Consider the following 25,487-nt stretch of genomic DNA (forward strand, 5'->3'; position numbering starts at 1 on the left):
CTTTGCTCTCCCATCCAAACACGCAAGTCTAAATCCTGTCCAATAACTACACAGTAGTTTGACACACAGCGAGAAAAAAATTCTGGCCAGACTGTTCTGTCCAAAAGGAGTCCAGATAGGACTGAGAGAACAAAATGTCTTTTGCTGCGGGAGTGAGAAACAAAGTCTTGGCTCTTGTGGAGAATGAAGCTGCCTTTAAAACCGGGCATATACTGTGCAATATTTTCAGTCGTTGCAAGCAGCTACAGCTCAAGCTCAAGCTACAGCTACAGCTCAAACTGTATGACAAAGCTGCAGGGTTTAAAAGTTCACAGTATGCATGTTCTCAAACTGGCGTGCTGACGCTCTGATGCGATCCACCTGATCACACTGCACGTCCAAAAACCACGTGTTGGACTGAGACCCGATAGATGGCGCTGGTCGGACTCATCAATCTGGAATAACTCCTTTGTTTGCACATGTGCAGTGCTTGAGGTTCTGGAAAATTGGCTCGTAGACTCAAGCTCTGCTTCAACAGCAGGAATTGTCCACAAACACCTCACACATATTTGATTTTTTCCGACCTTACGACTCCCGATTGGGAGGTGGTCACGTGAGGCTAATAGCCCCGTGTTACACGACGTAGGACGCACGATGAGGCTGTAACTCTCCCAAAAAGTTCTTGCACGACTGTATAATCCACCCGAAAATAATCGTACAGTGTATGCAAAATAATCGTACAGTGTATGCCCGGCTCAGAAGACATGATTTTACTAATGATACTGCCCCTTGTGGCTAAAACAAAGAACTGTAGCACTCATCTGTGTTGTTATTGTAGCTTCTACTCAGCAGCTTGTTCTTACCTTATGTGAAGTTGCCATTCGTGTCTGAGTTGAGCTAAATGTTGGTCACTTCTGAGTATACACAAAATCCATCTTGAATAGGATGCTTCAATGTTTGCTAGGTAGAACCTATTTAACATGAATGTGCATGACGTCACATCCATCAAACTGTGGGATACAGGCTTGCAGATGCATCAGCGCTCAACTACTGAGTTGTCAGTCTGCTCATCAAACAATGTTTTAGTCATAAAGGGTTAAATAAAAAGGCTGTTTTAATTCTATTTTGTCAGTAAAAAGTTACATAATGTCCCTTTAAAATGCTACCTTTTGTTGCAGTTCTGTAACATAAAGCTAAGAAGCTTTTATCTTTCCTCCCCATACCTCTGTGTGGGTACCATCCCCATACTGTCTTCTCCACTATGTGGTTGATTTGAATACCTGTTCCTATGAGTTTTTTGTGAAATAGCTTTTGTTTCGCCTTTATTTCCATTGAGATGGAAAGTTTATATGCAAAGATCAACATAGAAAATTTTTCAGTTAAATTGGTGATATAGGAAGTTTATAAAAATCTGTTGAATGTTTTTATCTGCTTCTGCCAGTGAGCCCCAGAGCAGCTGGGGATACTCTGCAGCTTGCCCCAATCAGTGTGCAGGAATGGGTGAATGACTGGATGCAGTGCAAAGTACAGGCTATTTACCATTTTATGGGAATATTTTCTCGATACCGTAATAATATTATGTTACTAAAATATCTATTATAAGGCTTTGTATGCATCTTTACCTGGAGGAAGGAATAATTGTTGATGGCTCTGTTGGTAATTTCTACATTAGAAAATCTAGTTTTAAAACCTTCAACTTATAAACTTGACAGATTCAATTAATAAGTTAATACTTTTTCTTTTAAAATATAATCATATTAGGAGAAAAAAATGGTATAATATTAACAAAGTTGGTTAATAATTAATGACCAAATGTATATAATAACATTATGAATTGATGAATTTTGCAAACATTTCAATTTTATTTTCTTAATTTATTTGTATTTAAGGGGGACGCTGGAGATAAAGGGGATTTGGGATCTAGCGGTCCAAGGGTAAGCACTTATCTTTAAGATCTAGTTTGTTGATTTAATAATTTTGCATGCTTTAAATCAAAGTCTGGGTTTGAGATTCAGCTGCTTTTAAACCCCTCTCCACCAGGGGGACAACAATCACCTCTATTGATATGTGGATTTGATGTGTTGCAGGGCCCTCCAGGGCAAAAAGGAGACAGAGGAGCCACTGAAATCATCGACTACAATGGAAACATTGAAGAGGCCCTGCAGGTCAGACAATTTATTGCCTAACTTAATTACACATTACACATTATTGCTGTCGTATCTTTTCGAAAAGGACTTTTTGGTTTGATCTGATTCATAAAAGAACATTCAGTCCTCAGTCATGGATCACTTAGACCAAGTTTTTTTTATTTTCTTTGAAACTTAAACTTTCTTTTACTTGGCTTTCCTCATGTATCAGATAAATTAAGAGTTTCATAAGCGCAACAGCAGAAAAGTGCTGAAACAACAGGTTCATATAAGTGACCTGTGTAATCTTATCTCCACCTGCCTTTCGTTCCCACTCTTTTGGCCAACTGCAGAGGATTACCACTATTACAGTCACGGTAAATAGGCTGTGTGTATTCTGTGTGTTGTGTCATCATCACGTATGATCCATCTTTGTCCCAGCATGGAGCCAACACAGTACCAGCACTGGTTTGAACTGCCCTATGTGTGTTTATGCTCACTCGTCCAGCCACATGCCTGCTGTATTGTGAATGAAACAGCGTCTCGTGTCAATGTTGTTTTTGTCTGTTACAGTCTTTACATATAACAATATGGTAAAATATATAAATAATAAACAATGCAACAATTTTTTTTCCCTACAATTCATTTAAGATTACTCCTGTCACGTTAGTTGTTATAAAAAAAAACATTAAAAATACATTATTAGAGAACTATTTTAGATTTTGATCCAAAATCCTTTTATTTTCTTTGAAATGTCTCTGCAAATTTGGCCTAAAATTACACTAATTATCTCTTTGCATTGGAAATTGTGTCCTTTTTTTTTTACATTTTTGCCTTAACAAAAATCCTAGATTCACCATGTTAGATTGAATCTCTACATTTTAAGTAAGTGTAAATTTAAAAAGCTTAGTATAAGAATGAACAATTTTAGTAATAGTTCAAAAAATGTGGGGTGTTCACAACACAGCATATTAAAAGAAAATAGTGTAACAACAAGGGACTTGTTTTTAGAAGTTCAATTTTTTTTATTTAGTTGATCATCTTTTGCTTTACGTAAAAATCTGTTTACATTTCAAAGGAAATGTCATTTATCTTAAACTTCAAGAAGATTATTAAAAATTTGATTGTCTGTCTGCTAGGATATCTGAAAACCCACCATTGGTGCATTTAAGCATTTAGTTTTATTAGAGCTGTGTTTGAGTAAAATGAACACTTTTAATTTTATTAAGAATTAATAACATTTTGTGTGTGTTGAGGGGGAGTCAAATAAACTTATAACATTTGAATATGTAGGCTACTGCTATTTAAGGACAAATGTTCAAAAGAGGAAAAATATTTTGTTTTTAGACTCCAAACAATAGCAGTTAATTTTCATATTATCAAAATATGCATTGAAATAATGAATTAATAATTTTTGAACAAATTCTGATGTCTATATGTGGTGGAATAACCTTAATCTTTCAGTCTGTGCTTTCATGCATCATCGCACGCTCTTTTACACGTTGTTGTTTCTTTCGGCTTCAAGTGACAGGTTAATCACTGCCCCGCTAAGTAAAGCTATGAGTATTTTTGTTGGGAGTATCTGCCATATTTGTAGATGTGCCCATTTTTGACTCCAATGTTAGTTTTTTCTGTAGAACCTAGAAATCTTTTTAATATAAATCTTAAACAACCTTAACATTTGGGTTGTTAAGGCTCATATGATCTGATAGGATGAAAAATATTTCTAGATAGGGGTCATAACACTTTTAGAAAAACAGAGCGAAAGTCTGGTTTCCTCCGATTTAACCCTGTTTTGTGGTTGCCATGACGCAGACGACTCAGAACTTGAAGAGATATTTGGGCTTCTGCTCATTCTATTTGTTATAAGTACATTTTTTGTATAAAAACATCTAACTATTCAAAAACAGAATTATATTTTACAGTCAAATATAGTTCATATATTGTACTTTTTAAGTACTTCTTAAGTGTTACCTTGAAGTTATTAATCTTTAACTTTTTATGGTAATCATATGAATGCTTTCAATTTCAATTGAATATACTGTGTGTTGTTTAAATGTCAGAGTGTGGCTTATCTGTAACATTGTATTGCAGAACTCACATCCTAACACACAAATTTTTTTTTTTTTCCTTATAACTCCCTCTGATCTACGCATGTCTTTCACTTCAGTGATTAAGGTGTAAAATACAACTGTAGTTCTACTTTGTCTAAATCATTTCAGTGTGTCAACTTTTCTACATGTTTTTTTCCCATTTAAATATTGTTCTAAGATGTAAAAAATAAAATCACATGAAGGTAATATAGAATGCCTTGTAAATGTTTTCACTCCCCTTTGGTATTTTTATTACCACCCAGCCTGGAATTATAAAGGATTCCTTGATTATTTTATTTACAAAACATTCTTAGTACTTTAAAAATCTATCGTTTTGTTTATTTTGATGTAAAGAAAGTCAATTTGATTTACAGAAAGGCAAGGCTATTCACCAGAACTTTGTAAAGTCACCCTTTGCAACAACTTCAGCTGCAAGTAGCTTTGTATAAGTCTGTTTGAGCTTGCCCTCTTACCATTGTTTGTTTGTCCTCCAGAAATTGCATGTTGGATGGTTGTTACTTGTAAAAAGCAATCCTTATATTTAATCACAGGTTCTTAACTATACTGTGGTCTTGACCTTGTCTTGGTCATTCCAACATATTTAAACGTTTCCCCTTAAACCAGTCCAATGTTTCTTCTAGGTCTTTGTCTAGCAAAATGCAGACTGCCAAAGATCTAGCTCAACTCTGACCAGTAGCCCAGCCCCTGCTAGGTAACTGGGTTATCTTTGCTCTCTGCTCATGTTCACTTTGTAGTGAAGCTATTAGCAAGTTTGTCATAGGTACTTTTCATTCATAGGTTTGGCCCTTTTATTAACCGTTGAGGAATTATTCCTCAGATAGTGTTCACAAAAAAGGAAACATGTTTAAGCATTAATATAATTTATTCCCATCATGGTTAACGAAAACATTGCTACAAGCACAGACTGCAGAGAAATATCTCCCCTTTATAAGGCCCTTACTTCTCGATCATTCAGTGGAGAACCCTCTGAAAAGCAGAGAGCCTCTGCCCACCTTCCCATTTGATCTAAAATCAGCTAGGGAGTGTCTCACCCAAAGCCCCCAGTAAGCATCCAGCCTTCTCTCACAGCCTACAGCGTTACCATATAAGATGATGCCGGAGCAACTCTGGCCACCCCATGTTAGCAAAACAGAAAATAAAAAAAGAAATGAATCTTTAACAGATTCAATGATGTCCTATAGGAAATTCAAAGAATAAGATATTTTGTTGGAACCCCATTCTAACTTGTGCTGCTTAACTTTGTTTCTGGCTTGTTCGGAGAGCACCTTGGTCTTCATGCTGTTAGAGCCTCTGGGCCGTTAAGAAAATGTGTTTTTATACTAACAGATCATATTACACTTAATGCAAATGACATTAGATTGGAGATGGATAAACATCCCAGTCTTTTGTTGTTTATTTTGTTATTTTTCCATATACGGTATATACTTCTCATTTCACTTTATCAACTTAGGTGATTTTATACAGATCTTTCACATCAAATAAGAGTTAGAAACATTTGAATTCCAGGTTGAAATGTAGAAATAAATGCCAAAAAGCTAAGGGGGAGAAGACATTTGCAAGGCCTTGCAGATTCCCATCAGTTGAGCAACCTTGTCATCAGTTTCTACCTTTCTGTCATTGCTTTATGTACAGGGTCCCCCTGGGCCACCTGGACCTATGGGACCACAAGGCTTGAAGGTAACTTTTTTCCCCTCTTTTGGGACAGGATTCCCTTTTAAACTTGCTTTAGTGCAGGACGTATTATGCAAGATCCAGACATTTAATTGAATATATGAGATTTGTATAAGAATGCTGTCTTTTGTGTGGCCTCAGGGAGATCGCGGTTTGCCTGGTCTTCCTGGATTTGATGGGGAAAGAGTAAGAAAAACTTTGTTTCGGTCATAATCTTGAACCATATGCTACAAATAGTAATTAATGCCCAATGCATTGCCAGAGAAGGCACCAATGAGGAGTCTAAATTCAAATATCTCATATATGTTGTGGTCATGTCTAACTTCTCAGGGGTATAAAGGCTCTAAAGGAGATATGGGAATGCCAGGGGCTTCAGGAGAGAAAGGAAGCACTGGTTTACCTGGCTTACCAGTAAGAATCTCACACTCCATCACAGTGACAAAGATTTCTCCTAAGGTATCTCGATTCAACATTTTCACACAGTTAATCTCATAATTCTTGTTTTTCACAGGGAGTTAATGGAGCTAAAGGAGATAAAGGAGATCCAGGACTTCCCGGTCCACAAGGTCCATCTGTGAGTAACATATGTTTATAAAAAAGAGCAATGGGTTTAATATTTCAGATTCGATTCTTAACCAGCTATGCAGGGAATTAGTGTTCACATGAAGTCAAGTTAAAACATTGCTTTCAGTAAAGATGTGTAATCTATTAAAATGTTTAGATAACTGGACCTCCAGGGCCACCAGGACCCCACGGGCCCCCAGGACCTATGGTGAGTTTTGGGGTATTTTGTACACCGATAGTATTTTCTGTAATGAAATTAAATGAGTTGACATGAAATGAGGAAGGTGAACTTGTTGAATTTTTATTTATTTATTTTTTTTGCCGTGTCTTCTTTTTCAGTATTTGTTTTTCTTTTAACGGTGTGACTGTACTTTATTGTGAAAGAGTTAAAACCCCCTGAGGTATCAGTTTTTGCTCATCAGTTTAAAAGCCGTCTCAGTATGAACTTGCATTTGGGTTAAAATAATATTATTTAGATCAAACTAAATATAACATGCAACAAAGAACCCGATAATACTTGCTGACATCCTTGTGGAAATGCAATAGGAGTTGAACTTGTTCACCTTTTCCTTTCATGTCATCAAGGCTTCCAGGGAAACTAGTTAGATTTGCTTAAATCAATAAATGGCTGTCATTATTCATGTTCTAACAAGGTCCTCTGTGAAATAAAGCTACTGTGTCCTTTTTGAATGTTTTTCAGGGACCCCACGGCTTCCCTGGCCCTAAGGTAAGTGTTTAAAATTAATAAATACAGTTGTAAGGGCTAATTATACTTCTGCAACCGCACGCATCAAATGTCGCTTGCAACTGGTCACGAACCAGTTTTGCTGGTATGCTTCCGCAACGTTGGTCTGGAATTTCTAGGGACGCACAGCAGTTTGCCGCCAAGGGGGAGCCTAGAACTTGCGAGAACTTCATCAGCGGCGGCAACGGGAGTGTTTATTTTCCGAAACTATGTGTCTGAGGCATGGTATGTGCGGTTGTACTTCTGAACCTCCTTGATCAACCTTTCGTCGCGGTTATCCATTGCTGTTATTACTCCTCTGTTTTTAAAAATGGCGTGCCCCTGTACCGAATCGAGAAGGACGACCACACAGACAGCCTGAAAGGCATACCAAGGACCAATCACAGCTGCTTCTTGTCTTTGCACTTCCGCTTAAGATCTGCACGGGTTTGCGACTATCCGACGCGTAGTCAGGATTTTTTTGAGGTGTACAACGACGGTTGCAGAACCTCTGCGTGGGGGGCATGGTCGCGCACAGAGACAGATTTGTCACTTGCAGAGGCTATGCATCAGAAGTATAATTTGCCTTGAAAAAAACAAGTTAAAAATATGAATAGCACTGGTGCAATTTAATTTATGTTTCTTTAAATCAAGAATTTTTACTTGAAATTTGAAAACCAACAAAAAAAAAAACAAGCCAGTATTAATTGAAAGAAGTAGTTTTCAGTTTTTTGTTTCATTTACATTTTAACTCCTTAAAAGTAATGCGTAACTACATTGTGAAAGGAAAAATGATACATACCGTATTTTCACGACTATAAGGCGCACTTAAACGTCTTTTTTTTCCCTCAAAATGTGCGGTGCGCCCTATGGTGCGGTGCGCCCTATGTGTGTTGTAACTGCGACTTTTGAGACCACCTCATTGAGGAGATGATGAAAGAGTGGCTGAATGTAAGGAGACCAGGTGTTTTTTTTTTCCACCCCTCACAATCGCTGTTAATATGTAACTCCATGCGTGGAGTTACTCAGTTTTGCTCCCGCTGTATTTTTCTACCTGAAAACTTAATTCAACAGCAGCCTATGGGCCGCGGGGCATACGGGCTCACCTCCGCAGGTGTTTTTTCATCTAAATAATCTAAATCTTTTTAAGTGATAAAGCCCACCTGAAAACTTAATCATTGCAGTCAGTTCATCCAGATTATTATCCTGCCTATGTTTTAAGTTAATTTATGCGTCAATAAACGAAGAAGAAGGGGAAACTGGCATGTCGGATTTAGCGCAGCTGTTTAATTCAGAAACAGAGGATGAGGACTTTGATGGGTTTGATTAATACTCTGTAATAAATACATTAATAAAGCACAATCATACTCAGTTTTGCTCCCGCTCTATTTTTCTACCTGAAAACTTAATTCAACAGCAGCCTATGGGCCGCGGGGCATACGGGCTCACCTCCGCAGGTGTTTTTTCATCTAAATAATCTAAATCTTTTTAAGTGATAAAGCCCACCTGAAAATTTAATCATTGCAGTCAGTTCATCCAGATTATTATCCTGCCTATGTTTTAAGTTAATTTATGCGTCAATAAACGAAGAAGAAGGGGAAACTGGCATGTCGGATTTAGCGCAGCTGTTTAATTCAGAAACAGAGGATGAGGACTTTGAGGGGTTTGATTAATACTCTGTAATAAATACATTAATAAAGCACAATCATACTCAGTTTTGCTCCCGCTCTATTTTTCTACCTGAAAACTTAATTCAACAGCAGCCTCTGGGCCGCGGGGCATACGGGCTCACCTCCGCAGGTGTTTTTTCATCTAAATAATCTAAATCTTTTTAAGTGAGAAAGTCCACCTGAAAATTTAATCATTGCAGTCAGTTCATCCAGATTATTATCCTGCCTATGTTTTAAGTTAATTTATGCCTCAATAAACTGTATCAGAGGAGTAATCACAGCCCTGTGTCATCAGCATGCCGGTTCCCAGGTTTGAATAATACTTTGTAATAAATACACCTTGCAGCTTTATTTGCTGTGATCAGTGGGAATAAAGTAGTTTTAATATGTTTTTAAGTGGGAAAATCCACCTGAGAGGACATGTACCTGTATATAAAAAACGCGCCCTATAGTCCGGTGCGCCTTATGTGTGTGTTAAATACAGAAATGGCACACATAACTGAGACTGCGCCTTTTAGTCCGGTGCGCCTTATGGTCGTGAAAATACGGTATTTATTTTTTGTGTGATGTATTATTCCCCTTGGGTCATATGTTATATAAACAATTTCACTTCATCAACAATCTTTTAGGGCTAGGGAATTGGAAGTTGATGTTCCACCTGTAAATTCTGCAAACCTTAAATGAGACATCTTGTATTTTTCATAAAATACCCTTTTTGCCACTATTTCATAAAGAAAACTGCATTTCTGATGATAGATTTCTTCATCTGCCTTAAATTACCATTGTAATCCTGTCTTAAGAGACAAGGTTTAAATAGTTTTGAAATTGTCATTAGTTTTTTTAATTTCTGGTTTTAAATTCTATTTTACTATCCATTTGTTTTTACTTTTTGATATCTAGTTTAGTTTAAAGGGGAGTGGCGGCCTAGTGGTTAGGGTATTGCCCTCGGACTCCTGCGGTTCCGAGTTCGAGCCCCACTCCCACAGACTCACCCCACAGCCCACTGCTCCCCAAGGGGATGGGTTAAATGCACAGAGTTCATCGACAATAAAGTTGAAATATCTTCTATTCTGGTTTAGTTTTTATTTGTTGAACTAGGTGACTTCTTAAGGCTAGTTTACACTGAAATCTATCAATCTATTGAAGTAAAGGGGATTGTATGCAGATTTATGCCTACCTTCAGATTTGTATTTAAAGGAAAAACATCAGTTCACTTAACAGTTATGTACTTTGTGCTGATCCATCAAATTAAAATACATTTATTTCTTCTATTTGACAATGAAAAGATGTTCAAAACACAGTAGTTATTTGCAAAGATTGGTAGTCAGCTGTGCATAATCATATTTTTCTTCTATGTTTTGCAGGGTGAACCCGGTTTGCATGGACTGAAGGGCATGAGAGGAGAAACAGGACACAAAGGAGACCGTGGACCACTGGGTCTCCCTGTAAGTTGAGCAATACAGAGCCAGTTGGAAGATTTTGGCTTCTTTGTCAGAATTTAGGTTTAATTTTGTTTTCAAGATAAGGTGCACATAGGAATGTTTGCTTACGTTAGTTTGTGTGTGTCCAAAGTGCCTTTGTCCATGTTCTGTCTTCATTTTCATTTGCCTGGACTGACTACCTTAGCCAAAGCTCCCTTTGATTTAGTTGTTGTGAACCCTGCCATCAACCTGTCCTAATAACAGTGTTCATCTGGTACTAATCCCGCCTTGTTCATGTCACTCATACCTCCATAACCTCACAGGGAGCCTCCGGCTTGGACGGCAAGCCTGGAATTAGGGTGAGTGTCATGTGTTCAAGGGGCTTCACCACCAAGCATCTGTCTCAGTCTTTTTTTCTCTCTCCCTCCATGAAGTTCTTTATCGTTACGATATTATTTGCACATTGTTCCAAAATGCAAATAATTTAAGCTATTTTTTTTTATACACTTTTTATGTTATCAATCTTCCAAGTTAAATTAAGGCACAGAAAACTGCTACACAAAACATTTTGAGACTCTTGTTTTGTCCTGTGTCGCATTAACACACACTCATACATTAACTGTGTCAGCAGTGTTGTAAGCGTCCTTTGTGGCCAATGCACGTCTACAAGCTCTGTGTGCTGGTCGTAACTAAGATCCTATATGAATACTGTCAAGTTAAACCTATTTTCACGTATTATTTCTTGCAGAATGTCTCATATGTAACCTAAAAATGCAAACTTACCCTCAATACACTACTTTCTGCAGGGCACAGACGGGCCCCCGGGTCCAGCTGGTCCGGCCGGACCAAAGGGGGACATTGTAAGGCTAAGACTCCATTCTTTTCTTACATCTGACATTCAATTCATTTTAACAATGGGATTAGGCAGCTGTTTAAATGTAAGGGTAATTAACCTAGACTTCATTATAACAGGGTGAGAAAGGTGCACCAGGTGAGCCAGGACCACGAGGGCCCTATGGACTACCAGTAAGTCTTACAACAGTATCCTATTCTAGATATCTAGGTACAAATGTCAACGTGAGCATAAATAATGAACAGATTGTGCAGTAATTTAAAGTATAAGAAAATAAATCAATACAGACTTTTCAAGGTAATGTAACTATATAAAAAGGGAACTAATTTGATTTTTTCTGTTTTATTTACGAGCATTTGTATTACATTGTAATATTACTAGTATTTTCCGACATTGCAAACTTTGAGAAACATGTTTGTTGTTGTTCGATAAAAAGGATGTCATATAGGACACATAGGATATTAGATTGTACCGTTTAATACTAAGTAATTCAACAGTTTGACAGGTGTTATTATCGGTTCAGAATAACTCCATGCAGATACTTTTTGCAGTGATTTTACACAATATCGATAGAAAAATGTTGTGTAAATTGTAATTTGTGATAGTCAAGTATTTGGGAATTATTTATTAATTTATTTTATTTTTTTCTCTCCAGGGAGCAGCTGGAACACCAGGTTTGGATGTAAGTTAATTTGACTTTTTCTGGCATATGAGTTAACTGATGATCAAAAATATGTTTACGGAAAGGAATAAAAAAAAAAAAAGTCAAACCAAAATCTTCTTAATGCCTCTGTTTATGCATTAATCCATTCTAGTGCTGAAGCACATCTAGCTTCTACAGGAGTTTATAAAAGTAGGGTTTTAAACTACTTTGCATATTGACCTAAAAGCAGTGGTTATTTATGATCTGCTTATTGATTGTTGCCATAAATCTCTACTTTAGAAATTGCTGTTCTTTTAGTACTTGATTTTAGCAAGTTTGATTTAGCAGTTTTACTACCTAAAGCTCATATTTGCCATTTTATCCCAATATTTTACTCGTAAGTCATTTTGAGTTTATAGGAGGGATCTTAAACTTGTGTTTTTAAGAACTATCCAGGGGTTTATATCCTGAGCTGTGAAACTCAACTGCTGCTCCATCATCCTTTTCTTTATATGGGAGGAGGGAGCTATGAATTTGATTCAAATTAGCCAACATTTTATTGTTGGAAAAATAATTACTGGAGAAATGTGATTTCCACTTTTCAATCAAAGTCCTCTAGGATATCACCTCAACATTTAAAAAGTTGTTGGTTGGAGATCCATGAGGAAAAAACATTACACAGTAGAGCTGTTTTTTTAAGATGCTGATATCGTTCACTAGAACGGGTCTCCTGGCATAACTTAAACCCAATGGTGTACTAAAAATATTTTTTCTTTTAGACAGCTCTTTGCCTCCTCTTAATTTTCATTTTTGGATATAAATAAATGCACAATAGTAATTCATTACCTTTTATATCTTGTTTGATCCGGACCTGGATGGCTTTGTGTGTATGAAAAAAAAAAACCCTAATCTGGCAGTTAAGACAGAGTGCTTAAGTAAAGTTGTACCTTTACAGGGGTTACCTGGATTAAAAGGAGATAAAGGCGACGATGGGGAGAGAGGAGAAAAGGTAGATGTAGATATTGTGTAATGGCTTATTTATACTCCTAACGGGATAGGACTGATGTCAATGGACAGTGACAGTCTTTATGTTGCAGAAAGTAGGTTTACAGTACAACACTGCTAAAACTATTAGCAGTTTTCTTAATTCATCTCCTCGTTTGAGGTAAACTGTTTCTGTATACAGTTAATGAAAAAAAAATATGTCCTTATTTTCATTATTTACCTGTATAATCGTAATAAATTTAATTTTTTTGCTGTTTTTTTTTTTACAGAAACATTAAGCTGCCCAAAATCCTCTCAAACCTGTTTTTTTTTTTACCCCTTTCAATAATTTTACCATCTCATCGTTTCAAATTTGACTTCATTTTCAGTCATCAAAAAGAGAGATCATATATAAATCCAAACATGTCCATTGACAGCAGGCTCTTCAGTCCCATGAATGTCTTGTTTTCCATGCATGACCATTTCACTTCCCTCATTTTTGAAGCCTGTTTGCGATGCTTTCTTTCCTTGTTTTTTGCATTTTTTTTCTCTGTAATTTAGATATGGTATATTTTTTTGGATGCTGTATGCCTTTAAGACGCTGTATCATGTTTCCCTGTCATATGAATTTTGCTTCCTGTTTTCTAACATAGAATATCTCTTTCAGGTTCTCAACATCAGTAATAAAAATTTGACATACACTCATCATAGACATTTGTGACGTAAGAATGACTCGATTTGTCAGATTAGAGTAATCGTTTGAGTTCTAAATTGGTGCATTCATAGAGAAGCTGTGATGATGTTCAGTTTAAAGATGCACTAAGGATGCATCGGTTGTTAGAGTTTTATTCCAGGCATCCCCAAAGTCGGTCCTCGAGGGCCGCTGTCCTGCAGGTTTTAGTAGTTTCCCTGCTCCAGCACAGGGGATTTACATTGATAGTTGATTAACAGGCTTTTGCTGAACTGCAATCATCAGAATCAGCTGTGCTAAAGTAGAGAAACCTCTAAAACCTGCAGGACAGCGGCCCTCAAGGACAGACTTTGGGGATGCCTGGTTTTACTCAGTCAGTAATGTCTGGTGTAGTAAATGATTATCTAGAGAGGGCAACAAGGTACATTTCTTCAAAGGTCTGTGTAAAATTGGACAGAAAATGTGCATCATTGTATTTAATCTTTTGTCTCTTTTATAAAAACATGATAAAGAGGCCTTTAAAATCATTTCAGGCACTCCATACTTCCACAGACCCTATTCTACAGAATGCTATGAGGTGGCAATCCCTCTCAAGTCTCAATACAGCACATATGAATTAAACAATCAAGCTCAAATAATCCGTTTAGAAAGTGCAAGCCAAGGGAGAAGATCTGGTCCATTGCTCTGCAACCATGTTGTAACTTCCAGTGCCTCTCCTTAATTAATCCGATGTTTATCAGTCGGTTTTTAACATTCTAACAGTCAAGTTGTTAAAGGAAAAATCTGGAAGCTTGTCTGTTGAAGAAAAGGTGTTAAAAAGGTTGCATGGATCGTATCCAATACCGATTTTCTCTGTGTCTCCTTTATTCTCACAGGGATTTAAATTAGCATGATCCATTCTGGTCAGAAGGAAAGCGCCACAGAGCTAAGCTAAGCGTTTGGTACTCAATATGGCGGCCATAAGTAGAATCGTCATGACGTCACGCTTCTGAAACACATCCATACGATATTATTTAGGATGTCAGTAAAGAGTGTGTGTCAATTTTAGAATGATGATTTGAAGCACTTTAAAGATTAGAAATTTTACATATGTTAATATGCTTCTCTGAAATGTTTGCATGGATGCTGACTCCTATTGTTTATGTAGAAATGTGTGCGATTTAATTCTTAAGTGTTAGAGTTTGGACTTTTCCTGTGTGTTTGTTTATTTTCTGGTGGTTTTCTCCCTGCTAGTCTTTCTCATCCTTTGTGCCCTTGACACCACTTTTGAAAAAGTTTCCCATTCTACCTCGTTCCCTGCTTTTTGTATCCCGTCCTTGAAAAAAAAGATCTGATTCTGCCTTGTATCCCCTCCTACCTAACTTATCTGACCTTCTGCATTTACTCTTCCTTGGGTCATAGACTTCCCTCTTTAATCTCTCCTCGCTACAGTCATAATTGTTGAAAAAAATGAATTTAACCTGACCGAACCCTTGTATCCGCAGGGGGAGAAGGGAAAGAAGGGCAAAAAAGGGCCTAAGGGCGAGAAAGGAGAACAGGGTGCCCCAGGATTAGATGCACCCTGCCCATTGGTATGTCTCAACTGTGAGCTGGAGTTTTTCTACCAGCTCTGTGGAGCGGTTGCTCTAAACAAGGATGGAGCTCTCTTTGAGTCCACTGACTCCCAACCTCTCTCTTTTATTATCAGGAAATCGTCAAAAGCGCTTGAAATATTGTAGTATTAAGTATTAAACTTGCTGTTAAATCACAAATCTATGCAGCAGGGCCTGAATGTGGAGTAAGAAAAGCTCACAGGGCAGCTCCTCCTTCACACTCCCTACGAGTCTGTTAAGACCGACCAAAGCAGGGGGTAAAGGGTCGTCCACCTCTCTCCCAGTAACACTCCTAGGTCATCTTTGCAAACAGGGTTTCCGGGGATTTAAGGGTGAAAAGGGGGAACCAGGGCAGCCAGGTCTGGATGGGCTGGATGCCCCGTGCCAATTGGTACAGTATTTCTCTTTTTCCTAAACCTCCTACCTGTGCATGCGACTCACCTTTAGCCCATCAACAATACCTAAATACACTTATGCATGAAGTGAGAAGTTGAAAAGCATGGTCACTTTATCTAATCACAGATTCATTTTCCATTGATAGACAAACACAAATACTAATATCTTAACTGCAAGCAGCCTCTTTTTAGATAAAATGTGAAATATATAGAATTAACCAGTAATCCTCTATTCATTAGGTATATCCCTTTAACTGATTCCTGTCTCCCCTTTTATTACAACTAGAACATAAGGCTAAAAATAAATTTTTCAGCCTATTGAGCCCTCCTTTAACTGGTTACCTTTTAACCTGATGCTAACAAACCTCTTAATACTGTTAGTTAGCCATGCTGCAAGCGCATGGGTCCCTTCCTCAATCCGTTAACGCTCTTATCCCCTCCTCTTCTTGTACCAATTGGGCCAGACCATTTCATTAAAATAAAATAAAACAAAGTTGGTCACCACTGCATCCTGTTTGTTTCACTGATATACATGTAGCAGAAGGAATCCTTTGAATGACTACGACTATGGTATTGGCAAATTCACATGCATTGCCTCAATTTTTTTGTCCTTTTATATTTTGTCAACAACAAAACCTCAGTGTATTTTATTAAGGTTTTATGAAATTTACCAATACACCGTTGTGAGGTAGAAAGTTATTCAAACATTACTTTCCAGACTCCATCATCATCTGTGAGACATGATTATCGGAGAAAAAAAAGCCTTTAGCAGGCCTTCTTAATATCTGTAAAAGTCTAAAAGAGAATTGAAACTGGAGTGTAAGATCAACTGACCCAAATGCCCCTTTCTTGATCTGCAAATATAGTAGAGAATAAAACACACAAAAGAATTATAGTTGTATTTCTAAAATTAGATTTAATTTCCTCAAAATGTGTTTATTACTTTTCCAATTTTATTGATAACAAAAAAGAAGTGACAAGCTGTATCTTTATCTTATAAAAAAACGATAAAATACACTGAGATCTACACTTCTAATGAGACAAAATACAAAAAAGGAGAATACTTTTGCGAGGCAATCTACATTCTATGTGCACATACAGTTTTAATGGGCTACAGGGTAGAAAGCATTCGGAGGTCTCTGAATACATCTTCATTAAATTAAAATTCTATAATTTTTATTTAAAAAAAATCTACATTTTTATGTGTCTCTAGATTAGATTTTCAGCTTACTGCTGTTTTTAAACTAGTCCAACTATGAAAAATATCCAACAGCAAAATCACATTGATGAGTATGAGCGACATATTTCTATGTATTTTATGCATGTATGAGTTTTTTTTTTTTTTCTATTGCTAGAGTGAATTTTATTATATTTTCAGACTAACAGTCAGAATTCAGGTGAAAGTTTAATGTGAACAGATAATTAGAAATAATATGATTTAATGTACAAATGGCCCTTTATATCCATATGCTAGTACTTCTATGAGTGGAATTTCATGTAACAATGAGTAAGTGTTTTTCATAGGGACATTTTTGAGAATGCATGTCTTAAAGCTTGTACTTGACTATGCAGGATGCTGGTTACACTATATTGCCAAAAGCATTTGCTCACCTGTCTTGATTCACGTTTGGCTTAAATATCTTCCTATTACTAAGCCATAGGGGTTCACTATGATGCTACCAATCCTTTTATAGCTAGAACAGCTTCAGATATTCTGAGAAGGCCGTCCATAAGGTTTAGGGGTGTGTTTATAGGAATTGTTGACCATTCTTCCAGAAGCTCATTTGTGAGGTCACACACTGATGTTGGACAAGAAGGCCTGGCTCTCAGTCTCTGCTTTAATTCATCCCATATGTTTTTTTATTGGGTTGAGGTCAGGACTCTACCATCCATGACTTTATGGACATTGCTTTGTGCTCTGGTCCACAATCATGGTGGAAGAGGAGGGGGCCATGTCCAAACTGTTCCCTCAAAGTTAGGCGCTTCATTTACCGAAGTTAAGCTGAAGAAAGTTCCTTTCACTGGAGCTAAGGGACCAAACCCGGCTCATGAAAGACAACTTTGGAATCAGGATTCGACCATGAGTCCACAAACGCAATGAATACTCCAATAAGCAGCTTTACTTCATACAGACTCTCATAGACTACTACTCGGGTGCATGTTTAACATGCACGTTAAATGATGTTGCTTTGCTAGAGTGCAGTCTCAAGAGGCAGGATTTCCTGAAAAGAAGCCAATCACAGGTAGGTTGCCTTGCCTGGTGGGTAACACCTTCAAAGTGATAAAAGTTGACATGAGCGCACACAAACAAGCCCACACTCGAGGAGGAGGGAGGATACGCCTGTGAAAATCAAACCTCACGCTCGCAGAGAAGGAACAAGCACTTGTGTGATATAACGGGGCCCTGTAGGACTCTTTTTGTGTATGTGACATGTTAAACATGTGCATGAGGAGTGGTTTATGAGGATCTGTATGAAGTAAAGCTGCTTGTAGGAGTATTTATTGCGTTTGTTGACTTATGGCAGAATCCTGACGCCATACACAACCCCACACCAATGCATCCAGGCAAGTATGGCTCTCCTGGCAACTGCCAAAACCTGGCTCATCCATCAGATTTTCAAATGGATAAGCACGATACGTCACTCCAGAGAGTCCAGTGGCAGGATGCTCTATACCACTGCATCTGACTCATTGCACTTGGTGACTCATGGCTGGGATGCAGATGCTCAAACATGGAAACCATTTCCACGTTCTTAAGCTAATCCGAGGGCCTCATGAAGTCTGCAGGTGTGCAGTGATTGGCTCTGCAGAAAGTTGGTGACCTCTTCATACTTGGAGCTTCAGCTTCCACTGACTCCACTCTGTCAGTCTACCAATGCCTGGCTGAGCTGCTCTCCTTCCTAAACGCTTCCATTTTCTCATGATAGAGCTGACAGCAGACTGTGGAATATTTAGCAGGAAGGAAATTTCATGAGTGGATTTGTTGCACTGATGTCATCCTATCATAACCTGACTCCGCCAGATGGATTTGCTCCGCATATCCATCTGGAAACCTTCCGTAGAAGTAATTTTGGGAAGGGGCGAAAATACTGGTTAGCAGATTGGCCTATGTTGGTGATAGAAGGGCCAAATAAATCAATCAGATTAACGAAGCATATGACGTAACAGAGCGACGACGAAGAGGAGCCAATTGATAGATTAAACTCTTGCCGAAACCAGTCGGGAGAAGAGCAAAAACATCTTTTCCTCTGAGAAAAGCCTCCAGAGCAGTGTTTTGCTCTTCTTTCAGGGAAGAAATACTCTGTAATTCCGATAAAACTTGCTCGATAGCCACGCTAACGCTAGTTTCATCGGCTGAAGCCGCCATGTTCTTTAGACTGAACTGTCGCGCTTCTCATTGCGTCACACCTCAACCCGCCTCAAAGCCAACGCTGATTGGACGTTCGTTTGGTGAACGGCTCCAAATTTTCTTTAACGGAGAGTCTCCAGACTGATTAGCGAGTGAAATCTTGAAAGCTCACGAGATCAGGACGGTCTCACGAGGCTACTCCTATCATAGTTCAACACTGGATTCCACTGAGCTCCTGAGAACAATCCATTATATCCAAACGATAGTAAAGCCTGCTTACCTAGGTGTTGATTTTATAAACCTATGACTGTGGAAGTGGTTGGAAAACCTAATTTCATTCATTTTGATGGGTGAGCAAATGCTTTTTGTAATAGTATGTTGCCATTTTTCTTGACTTTTGATTAATAGCCGTATATAGATTCAATTAAGCCTTCAATGACCTTCAAAAATACAAACTTTAGGAACGATCCTTAATTTCATTAACCTTCACTTCAAAACATTTAGACTTCCTGAAATTATTTCAAAGTGTCTTTGTCAGATGTTCTATAAGCTTTCTGCAAGTTTTCAAAAGTTTTTATTTGGACTTTGGCAGATTTTTCTCTAGTTCCAAAAGTAGAACCATACCAATTAGAACTACAATTTTTACACTAACAATCCTTTCCGCTTGTGGTTCTCATCAGTTTCATGATAAAACCTTAAACTGTCAGCATTTATGCAAAATGTAAAGGACAGAGAAATATAAAGGGACCAAGTACTGTGCAAATATATCGCCTGAATAAGTAATCTTAGGGCTTAAACCTCATAACATATTTCCTGTTTTAAGGTTAAATACTCCAACAAAAATTGTTTCTCCTAAATGCTTTGATTTTTAAACTGTAAGTGGATCAGAAACATAAAAATATGACTGAAAACACTATATAATAAAATAGAATAAAATGCTAAAATTATACCCTTTATACAGAATTCCAAAATAGAATCCACTGTTGGAATTGTGGGACTAGAAGCTAATTAAAAAAGCATCCAAAGTCCAAATATTTAAAAAAAATCATTTCTTTAAAAATAAAGAACTGTTGTTTTAACTAACATAATTATGTCTCAAGAAAGCCTAATTACTTGTAATCAAAAAGGAGAAAACTATTAAGGATTAATTTAAGCTTTTCTTTTTTTTTTCTTTCAAATAATATGAGAGACTTGAAAACACAATTATAAGCCAACCAACTAAAACCATTACACTGGAATCAGTTTAACCTAAGAAATTATTTCCAATCATTTTATTAAAGCTGCATGTCTATTCAACAGAAGTACATTTCATAGATCTGTGTTTAATATAGTATTTCTTTTAAATTATTATTTTTTGACATGTTTAAAGGGTGGCTTACAGTTTAATTTACTAATCATGTATGTCACAGTTGACTTGTTAAATCCTTGTTTCAGTTCTAATTATTACTCTTCTATAAACAGGGTCCAGATGGATTACCCATGCCTGGCTGCTGGCAGAAGGTGAGATAATCCCATGCAGTTAATTTCCTCAATGCAAACAAAATTAACTAAACTTGATACCACAGCAGATTTTGATACTTATCATTTTGTTTAATCTTCTAAGTATAGAAAATATTATATGGTATATAATCGTTAAATTTTGTTTGTTCTATGTTCTTTCATTTTTTTTTGTGTTTGTTTGTTGTTTTTTTGTGCATGGGAGTTGTGATAAATCGGATAAAACCACATACTGTATGTGCTGTGTGCTACATCTCATTGTGTTCAAACTGAAGGATGACTGAAAGTGATGAAACAACCTGTTTTTGTGTGTCTTTTTTTGCAGTGATCACTCTAACCTGAAACGCATGGAGTTTGTAAATAATGCTTCTTTTATGGTATTTATAGTTTTTTAATGGAAAAAGAGTCAAAAAGAAAAGAAGTCTATGTGTGCAACAATACAAAAAAAAGAGAGAGAGATAACCATCTGTAAGCTGCTTCTACTCACATGGCTGTGTGGAAACAAAAACACATGTGTGTTTCGCTGTCTCACGTCTGCTTCGTGATGGAGTTCAGATCCTCAGCTGCCGGCAGAACTCACGTCTTTAGGGTTTTTTTGTGTTTTTTTGCATGACTCAGACTGGCACTGGCTGTCCCGCCAGATCCTAACGGTTGGAAGGAGTGAGACGAGAACAAGTGGAGGAAATGGGATCTGGACTGGCTTCTTAACACAAAACGCTATGTGTCGTGTGCTGTTTTGTCTCCATGAGCTCACCAACTATTCATGCAGCACCGTTTGCTCAAAGACTAAAAAATATATAAAAAGGGAGAAAAAAAAAGACTGCACTGAGCTGACTGAACATTGCTTCCCCACACATCCCTTAAAAAAAAGCATGAGTAGTGTTCTATATTTAAATGTAATGTACATAAATGTCAGTTATTTGATTGCTTTGAAATTTATGTATGGAAAAAAAAAACTAATCAGAAGGCCCAAAGCTCTGAAATTTAAACTGTTTTTTTCCTTTAATCTTCTTAAGGGAGTCACACCATGGCTTGTTGCCTGAGTACCCTCCTCCCCCCTCATATAAAAGGTGTCAGTAATTGTTGCTTTATTGTGGTGAGGCCTGTAGAGCGAACAGTCTCTGCAGGCTTTTGCCGTTGCACTCACGGGGCTCGGCATCGTCAGTTCGGTGCCTCCTCAGGGGTCGCGCATCTCTGGACAAGATCAGAGAGCTTGACAAGGGTCTCTGCACTCGAAGGAAAACCAATCAGTCTCATACAGTTTGGACTGGAGCCTGGATAGCACGATTGGAATGGAAATGGATTCTGCAGGAGAGTCACTCATCATTCTCCCTCTGAGATCTATTGGGAACCTTGATACGGTGCAGTTTTGATGTTTTTCTTTATTAATTTTTTCTTATTTTACTATTTTTTTTTTTACACATCGTTTGTATTTTCTGTACACTATAATTGCCTTTGGTGCCTCGAGCTTTGATTCATTCCTTTATCAAGAGAATTTATACCTTATTTTAAACCATTTGAATGGTGTTTAGAGGGTGTTTAATTTGGGAAAGACTTTGCGCACTGTTTTTGTTTTGATTTGTTTTGTCTTCACCAAGAATAACCCCACCGCATTTAAAAGCAAGATGGCATCAATTTATTCACTAAAGCTGCACAGTGCTTGTATAAAAGATTGCAGCAGAGGATGGAAATAAGTCTCACTTTTCTAGAGTTTGGGTTTTACTTGTGAGGCTTAATAACCCAAACAGTAATTCAGTTGAAAGGTCATCCAGGGTACATCTTTTGTCCCGTAATTCAAACTCTAAAGGAAGATAAGTTACTCTTGCTTTTGAACAGGAGCTTGTGGATATGCTGAACTTGTAAGGGATTATGTGTACAGTAAAGCTGAGTTTGCTGCATGAACACCATTTAGGAAATGTAGGTTTAAAATAAACTTATGTTTTTAATATCAAAAAGCTGTTTAAATCAGCTTTAAATAATCCCACTGTGTATTGGGCCTAAAATTAGAAAAAAAAACTTTAATGTAAACATAACAGTCAGATCCAAGCTTCTTTCTTCCTACATCTTGTGTATTGTCTTAAGTATCCAGTGAAAACATCTGTTCACTTACAGGATATTAACAATCCTCCACCGACATCAGTCTGGCCAGTTGTATCACATTCCTAATAAACATGGAGCAAAAATAGCTGGAAGTTTAGATTTAGATTTATTTTTTTACACAAGTCCGTTAAGCTTTTCAAAGTTCAAACAGTAGAATTGGTTATAATGACATCATGGGTGCTATGCAAGGTTATACTGTTTTTTTTTTTTTCCTACAAAGTGTACTGCAAAAGTGTCAAAAGCCCTTGGCCTATATCACATTTTGAGATGTTACAACCAAAGCCCTCGATAGATTTTCTTCTAATTTGCTGTGTTTGTCGAGCACAAAGTAGCTTATAATCATGAAGTTGAAGGTAAATGGGTTTTTTTATCATGTGTTTTGCATCCTAGATTGGAACCCTGTCTTGTGACTATTTTTTTTTTTTACTTAAAAGCAACTAAAGCTCAGTCAAATTGGACGAAGAACATGTGAGAACATACACACACACACACATATATATATATATATATATATATATATAAATGCACTTATCGAAAATAGTTTAATGCTAGTTTTACTTTCAGAATTGCCTTGTGTTTACTTTTATCCACCTTGATACTGACCTCATCCCTCACCTTGCTTAATAGCCATCCCATAATACAATGCTGCCACCAACTTTTTTACACTGACCACGATGTGTTTGGTGTTTCATTTACTTCATATATAATTTTGCATGTAGGAAAGAAAAACGCTATCTTTAGGCTCATCTGACATGAGCAGCTTTGAATTCTAACAAACTGCACAGAGGAACTCCTTTGCCAATGAAAAAAGACAATTTACATTTAAAATAAGAAAAAAACTATAGCATTGTCTGACTTTAAGTGCATATTATCTAATTATCTTATTTTAAGAGTAAAAATACCCATTCCTTTGGCAAATCATCTTATTAAACTACACAAATTAAGAGTAAATACACCCAATTTAAGATTTTTTGTACTTGTTTCTAGATTGTTTTTGCAGTGTAGTTTGTGCCGCTAGATCTGTGGCTACTGATTTTCAGAAGATAAAACCTTACACATGGAATAATGTTTTCAAAATGAATCATACAAAGAAACTCTAAAGAAAAATAGCTTTCCGGTGCATTTATTTTTTTGTGTCGTCATGAAGCTGTTTGTTCACTAAAGTTCTTCACTGAACTTTTTAGCCCTTCACAGATCGGCTGAACTTACACTGAGATCAGATTACCAGGTGGCTTTTGTTGGCATTTTGCTGCACTGGTTTTGCTTCAGGGGTTTTCCATAGATACATATGCATGCTACACTTTTCTTTTTTTTTATCTGGAAATATAAATACAGAATATCATACATCATATATCCATGTCACAGGTGATTTATATTTCCAATATATTGAAGTTTGCTGTTGTAACATGGCTGGATGTGAAAGAGTTCAAGAGGCGTAACAACCTTTGCAAAGCATCGTACGGTCAGATCTTTAATGTAAGAGCAGACGTGGTAACAACAGGCAGATTTTAGAGTTTCTGTTTAACTGTTTATCTCATCTCGATAAAAAGTGGATGCATCTGTACAAATCAGTGTTTTTTTATTTTATTTTAATCTTACCAACAGCTCAAGCTAAAAAAACAAACAAAACAGATTTCTTTACAGCTGTGGGAGGTTTATGTTTCTGAAGTACTATTTTTCTTCTTTTTTTTTTTTTTACATTGAATTGTGTATTTGTTTCGTTATTCTAAGTGGTGCATTATTTATTTTTCTATGTTTTTTTTGTAAATGAAGGCATTTTGTTGGGTTTGAGCAGCATTCCTTTTTAGTTTCTGATGCCAGTTTTGTGTTGATATGAAGGAACTTAAAGCTCATGATAAAGCGTGATAAAAACACATCTGCAAATGTAATACTGATGGGAATTAAGAGGGCATTTGCATGTCAGTGTGTACTTACTGTGCATTTACTTCAATTTATAGGCCTTACATCAGCAGAGTACATCGGCTTTGGCTAACTTTAGTGTGTCAACGACAATGACACCGAATCTTCATGACAGCCTTTTTTTCACCAGTTTTTTCTCTCTCTGTCTCTTTACATTGAATGTAGTTTGATATATATGTATAGTGGAATATTAATGTACTGTTGAGATGTGTGCTCATTTAATATAAAGTGCAATTTATACTTTGGTTCATGCGTGTAGCATCAAATGCTGCTTAAATATCACATTACAGTGGTTTTCTTTAGCTTCATTTGTTCAGCTGTGCAACCCTGTATACCACTACCTGGAGACACGGAGGAATATGTAGACACAGACTTTTAATTAAATCTTAATTTACGGGATTTTGGTTTCAATCTCTTTTTTATTCCTATTTTTTTTTCTATTTTATACTTTTTTCATTTTATTACTTGTTAAATATCCTTTGTTACAGCATTAGTCTCATAATGTGCTGTAATATTAAAATGTGCAGCTGTTTTCTTTTTCATTTTATTAAACTTTGTTCGTTTGAGTTTGGTGTTAAAGTTTCACATTTATTTTTGATCAAGCTAGACAGAGGTGCCAAATACATTAAATGCTGACTTCCTTGTCTGCGTTTATTAGATCTGCACAATCAAAACCAGTAGGATGCTTCAAACCGTAATATTGTGTTGTTAAAAGAACAACCTTGGTCAAGGTTCCTTGCAGAAGCCCTGAACGGCATGTGGGTTTTTTGTTTTGTTTTTTAGCCTGATTAAAAATGCGTATTTGCTTTTTTTCATGTTGTTATCACAGATTTACTTCAAGATTTTTTGTTTTGACTTTGCAGCCAGTAATACAGTTGTAGGTCTAGGTCAAAGACAAACTCTACAGCACCTCCTGTGGTAAAAAGAACAATTGCAAAACACCTAAAATCCTGCTAAGGACCCCACTTTCAGAACTGAATAACAACAAATGTTGCCTTCTTTAAAATGAATAAAAATGACATACATTGTATTTGTTAGAAAATCAAAAACACACAGAACAGTGTAAGTTATCAGAATTACACTTCCTTTAATTTGTTTAAATTAGCCTTTTAAGGCCAAATAAAAACACATTTATAAGAAAGTTACAAAAAGAAAAAAGTTTTATTTCTGCCAATATTTTTTGGGTATAATGGC

The 25,487-nt window shown here is 36.8% G+C and overlaps 1 protein-coding gene across 15 annotated transcripts in view; it reads left to right on the top strand.

The window, feature by feature from the left end:
- The window catches only part of LOC119776112 (collagen alpha-1(XXV) chain), a 246,178-nt gene extending 223,325 nt beyond the window's left edge, over positions 1 to 22,853 (top strand). For 2 of the 15 annotated variants that reach the window (XM_038274374.1, XM_038274367.1), the window contains 18 exons: positions 1,869 to 1,913; positions 2,067 to 2,144; positions 2,459 to 2,482; positions 5,852 to 5,896; positions 6,032 to 6,076; positions 6,221 to 6,301; positions 6,402 to 6,464; positions 6,612 to 6,662; positions 7,155 to 7,181; positions 10,213 to 10,293; positions 10,593 to 10,628; positions 11,076 to 11,129; positions 11,242 to 11,295; positions 11,778 to 11,804; positions 12,721 to 12,774; positions 14,925 to 15,011; positions 20,238 to 20,276; positions 21,290 to 22,851. In XM_038274374.1, coding sequence (XP_038130302.1) covers positions 1,869 to 1,913; positions 2,067 to 2,144; positions 2,459 to 2,482; positions 5,852 to 5,896; positions 6,032 to 6,076; positions 6,221 to 6,301; positions 6,402 to 6,464; positions 6,612 to 6,662; positions 7,155 to 7,181; positions 10,213 to 10,293; positions 10,593 to 10,628; positions 11,076 to 11,129; positions 11,242 to 11,295; positions 11,778 to 11,804; positions 12,721 to 12,774; positions 14,925 to 15,011; positions 20,238 to 20,276; positions 21,290 to 21,316 — 918 coding nt within the window. In that variant the 3' untranslated portion in view covers positions 21,317 to 22,851. Of the gene's footprint in view, positions 1 to 1,868; positions 1,914 to 2,066; positions 2,145 to 2,458; positions 2,483 to 5,851; positions 5,897 to 6,031; positions 6,077 to 6,220; positions 6,302 to 6,401; positions 6,465 to 6,611; positions 6,663 to 7,154; positions 7,182 to 10,212; positions 10,294 to 10,592; positions 10,629 to 11,075; positions 11,130 to 11,241; positions 11,296 to 11,777; positions 11,805 to 12,720; positions 12,775 to 14,924; positions 15,012 to 15,345; positions 15,424 to 20,237; positions 20,277 to 20,598; positions 20,723 to 21,289 lie in introns of those variants that run through there. The other 13 variants (XM_038274362.1, XM_038274360.1, XM_038274361.1 and 10 more) reach the window with 13 other exon arrangements.
- Positions 22,854 to 25,487: the final 2,634 nt, after the last annotated feature.

This window comes from Cyprinodon tularosa, unplaced genomic scaffold (genome assembly GCF_016077235.1).
Source record: "Cyprinodon tularosa strain WSP-4 unplaced genomic scaffold, ASM1607723v1 ctg91, whole genome shotgun sequence".
NCBI lineage: Eukaryota > Metazoa > Chordata > Actinopteri > Cyprinodontiformes > Cyprinodontidae > Cyprinodon > Cyprinodon tularosa.